Consider the following 4,737-nt stretch of genomic DNA (forward strand, 5'->3'; position numbering starts at 1 on the left):
TCACTGAAGCTTTGGGTTGCGTGCTTGCTTTGAGAAAGCTCTTTTTCCCTACAAAACAAAAAACACAAAACCCAACACGGACATACAAAAAAAATGAACTTTGCGGCTCGAAGTTAGCTTTAGCCGGAAACTAAATATTTTCCTCAATGTTTCTGATTTTCCGAGATCACACTAAGGCGCGGTGGAAAAGAGCATACACATGAAAAAAATCCTTCCTTTCTGTTTCTGATTTGCCCAGATCACACAGAGTCACGGGGAAAAGAGCATACGCAAAAATCAAAGGTATAGATCCGGTAATAAAAAACAAAAGGCTAAATAAACCGAAACCGAAATAAACAGAGAGAAAATAACTGTAAACTGCAAATAAACACTGTATACCTCCAAATCTTAAAAATGACGTAGCTAGGGCTACCGGAAACCTTTTCGCGTGAAACGAAAGGGGTTCCTCACTGGAACAGATGCTCATAACATAATAGAGCAGTCCTATCGGTCCGAAAGTAGTCAGAAACAGTAGATCTAGGAAACGACAGTCGGATGCAGTTCTACCAGCTTCAAATTTGGATCACCAACGGACGCGGCCCTGAAATAGCTCCGATACCATGTAGGAATTTACAGGGTAAGTTCCTCAGACAGAACACCAAAGGACACCGCTCACACACAGATCACAGATCACAGATTAATACACCAGTATTTTTGACGTGGTTAAAACCCTCAAAGAGGGAAATAGTCCACGGCCTAAGCCAACGCGGCCACTTCAAGCAATTTATTAATAAAAGAATGAAATTTTACATAAGCTTCTCTCATGAACAGTTAACCTACAAATGACCCTCCATGCTCTTTAAATAGAGATCATGGACCAATCGGGTGTTAAGCCACGGATCAAGTGTCGGTAATATCGAGGAGAGAATGAACCGTCGGATCACTACATATCATAACCGCCGGATTGTAAGTTACAAAATGTACATAGTAAAGAAACACACTTTACCTAACTCTATACTAGACCAAGTTATACTTAACTATTTCCTATGTGTCGGAATGTCCTAACACCCATCATTATTGTGAGTGTTTCATTTTGTTTACAACTTCTGATATATTGATCTGATATATTGATTATGTTCAAGCATTTTTGTTTAGAATACTAAAGTAGTGTATTAGGTACATCCTTGATTTTTCCAATGCAGCTTGCGATAGATGTTAAATGTTACTTTCGTTGATGAATTGGAAATATAATAGTTAATTAAAGTACTTATTAAAGAGATATGATACTCATGTACATGGGTTATAATTATATAATAGGAAAAAATTAGTATTATCGTAATTTTTTATTTATCATTTTTTATAGTCATTTATAATAGCTTAGCCATATAAATTAAATCACTGGAATATACTGATATGATATATCTCATATTGCCCAAAAAAATCATAAAAATTAACTAAAATATAACTTTATTTTAAATTATTTTAAGCATAATTACATTAAAAAAATATAGTAAAGCAATACTGACTAATAAGAGTTTAGTGTCATAAATAAAAATTAAATATGACATTTTTTATTGTATTGAAAAATAAAAATAGCACAACTAAGTTTTAGATAAATTTCAACTCTATGGTTAAAATTAAATCCCTACCATCCATCTAAAAATTATTAATAATTACATTAAAATTCTTAAAACCCTATTACCATTCCCAGATAAACAATAGAGAAAATTGAAAATTGCAGTCTCCAATTGCTAACCATCTTGAGCCTTAAAAAAAATTACTTATTATTTATCCTCTAGAGAAAATTGAAAATTGCAGTCTCCAACTGCTAACCATCTTGCCAGCCTTATAAAAAAATGACTGATTATTTATCCCATTAACCAGAGATCTAGGTTTTGGTCTTCATTCCTTTCCATCAGCAGCACGAAGAGAACCTAGTTGAACAGGGGCTTGAGTGCCAACCACCTTGGAAGACCCATAGATGGAGAGATCAATTCCCTGAGCCTTTTCCTTCTCAATATGTTCCTTGATCCAGAAATATGTAATTTTCAAGCCATCCTGCCAGAAACAAAAGGAAACAAACGTGACTCTGCATCTTTCTTTCAATGCACAAGGGAAAATGCATTGCAAGGAGTTTAACAATCTGAAAATCTAATAGCTAGAACCTTAAGAACCTTACCTTCAACTTCATGGTTGGCGCCCAGCCTAGCTTTTCCTTAATCAATGTATTGTCAGAATTCCGACCACGTACACCCTCTGGCCCAGGAATGTGATGTATTGGCAACATTTTATTCTCAAAGCTTGACACCATTTCAGCCATCTCATTCATGCTGACCATTTCATCACTGCCAATATTCACTGGCTCTCTGAAGTCTGATTTAGTCAACCTGGCATATCAAAATAAAGATTTCTGAGAAGAAACAAAGATGAATCTGAATAAACAGGTAGCGAGAATTAGATCCAAAACTGAATTTCAAAAGCCATTCCAAGTTTTGGTACCTTAAGACACCCTCCACACATTCGTCAATGAATGTAAAGGATCGTGTTTGCTCACCATCTCCCCACATTTCAAATCTAACAGTAGATGTGATTGTCTTCCTACAAAAGGCAGCAGGAGCCTTCTCACGGCCACCTGCAGTGGCAAATGAGTTTATCAACAATGGGAACATAAATATGAGCATCCTACAATCATTACAATTTTCATAACTTACCCTTCCATGTGCCAAAAGGACCATAAATGTTGTGGAAACGCCCTATCCGGCATTCTATACCAAAGTCCTTGGTGTAGTGTGTGCACAATTCTTCTGTGGCAAGCTTTTCCAAGCCATAGGCATCTTGAGGCTACAGAGCAATCAAATCATTAGTCTCTAAACAGTTTAAGTGAAAATGAGCTATAACAGCTTAATCCAGCATAAGACGATTCTTGTATCTGGGGAAGCAGGCTGGATCTAACAATTGTAGTACAGGAATCACAAGCTAGTAACTAACAAATCAGTTCCTATGATAAACCAGGTCCTATGGAGTTACATCACTTCTCCAAGTTACAGAGGCCCCGATATATCTAGAGTGTACCACTGGCAAATCAGAGTGTCCTACTTCAGAGGTGTACTCTTACAGTAACCTTCTGAATTTTCAATTAGCTAAACATTCAAAAGCAACCTTGAAATCAGTCAGGACTACCGTAAACGCTTTTCATCAAACATCCAGCCTCTTCCTAAACAAATTTCAGTACTCAGCTCTTGCATTTCCGGCCTCTTCCTAAACAAATTTCTGTACACAGCTACTACATTTCCAGCCTCTTCTTAAACAAATTTCAGTATCAGCTCTTACATTGCCTTTTGACCCAAAATGCTATGTGAAATAGCACCGAATAGCATTACCAGAGTATTAAAGCAATATATGGCTACATACCTCAGCTGGCCAAGCATCAGACTCCTTCAAGCTCACATTGGTCTCCAATTGTTTGAACTCGGGATAAATGCATGCACTAGAAGCATAGAAAAACCTGCAGAGAAACAAATAGATTATAACAAAATATGCCATGTCGAGCGACGGAACAAACTGTGACCATGAGAGTAAAATGGTTATGTTTTTAGAAGAAATAATTTGATGTTCGGTCGGACTAAAATATATTATCTGCACTACCGATTGCATTGTAATTTCAAGTTGCAATAATAAGATTCTGTGGAGAGCATTAAAAGGAATTAAATTATTTGAAGTGTACATAGTCTTGTATTCTAGAATAGTGCTTTTGCACTTCTAAGAAGTTATCATACTTGACTTAGTGCTTGATAGAGAGAAGTTTAAAATGGATATAAATTGACATAATCATAAGCAATAACAAAAACAGACATCAACCAGAAATGAAATGGAAAGCCAATGTGCAGAAACAAACCAAGGTCTCACCTTTTAACACCATTGATTCGCGCAGCTTCAAGCATGTTGAAACTGATCATGGTGTTGTTGTACATGATAACAGAGTGATTAGACTGTATGAATCCCATACCACCCATGTCTGCGGCCAAGTTGAAAACATGGTCGACTCCTTTCGTAACAGCCAAGCAATTGTCCATAACTCTCAGATCGACGAGATGGAATTCATTGCAGAACATATCCTCAGTCATGTGCTCGTTCTTCTTCCAATCAGAGGCAATAATGTAATGCCCTTCAGATTTCAATCTCCGGGCAATATGGGAGGCAATGAACCCACCAGCTCCAGTGATGGAAATTTTCAATTTTTCACTTGGCCATTATAGCTCTCTATCCAGATTCTCATAGGTGTATTCTCCATAGGTCATTCCATCAGCTCCAATGCTTCCCATGGTGCTCAGTGAGAGGAGGATATACAAGAAGTCTGCAATAACACATCCAGAGTAAGATATCACTCCATGTTGAAATAAATGGCAGCCAAGAAGAAAACCATATTAGGAATGTCCAAGAAAGCACTTGGATTCATAACCCGCAATGCAAAAGTAGATCAGAACTACTGAAATTCAATGGAATTCTTGGTCTAAAATGGAGAAGAAGCACTCGTGACCATGACCCAATGGGCTCTGGACAAAAGAAAATTGCAAATACTCAAATCCATCGGCCGATGAGGTTAAACCGATAGAATTCAGAGAAACACGTTCCTGAGAGGGAAAATATGATTAAATCCCTGTAGAACTCATAAAATCCAGAGACAAAAACACAAGTTCATGGTTCCATGGGCAGGCAACAGCCTAAACCTCGTAGAATTTTGAGAAATCCATCAGTAAA

The 4,737-nt window shown here is 37.2% G+C and overlaps 1 protein-coding gene across 1 annotated transcript; it reads right to left on the reverse strand.

The window, feature by feature from the left end:
* Nucleotides 1–1,866: 1,866 nt before the first annotated feature.
* Nucleotides 1,867–4,267, reverse strand: LOC149210789 (GDP-mannose 3,5-epimerase 2-like). The gene is made up of 6 exons (XM_089394483.1): nt 3,886–4,267; nt 3,391–3,484; nt 2,691–2,820; nt 2,479–2,611; nt 2,159–2,366; nt 1,867–2,037 (listed from the first exon to the last, which is right to left on the reverse strand). Exons 1-6 carry the CDS (start codon nt 4,101–4,103, stop codon nt 1,882–1,884), a joined length of 939 nt encoding a protein of 312 aa, XP_089250609.1. The 5' UTR covers nt 4,104–4,267; the 3' UTR covers nt 1,867–1,881.
* Between the last annotated feature and the right edge of the window lie 470 nt (nt 4,268–4,737).

Source organism: Pinus tabuliformis, chromosome 1_2 (assembly GCF_031772625.1).
Source record: "Pinus tabuliformis cultivar Carrire ecotype Pingquan chromosome 1_2, CPIR1, whole genome shotgun sequence".
In the NCBI taxonomy this organism is placed as follows: domain Eukaryota; kingdom Viridiplantae; phylum Streptophyta; class Pinopsida; order Pinales; family Pinaceae; genus Pinus; species Pinus tabuliformis.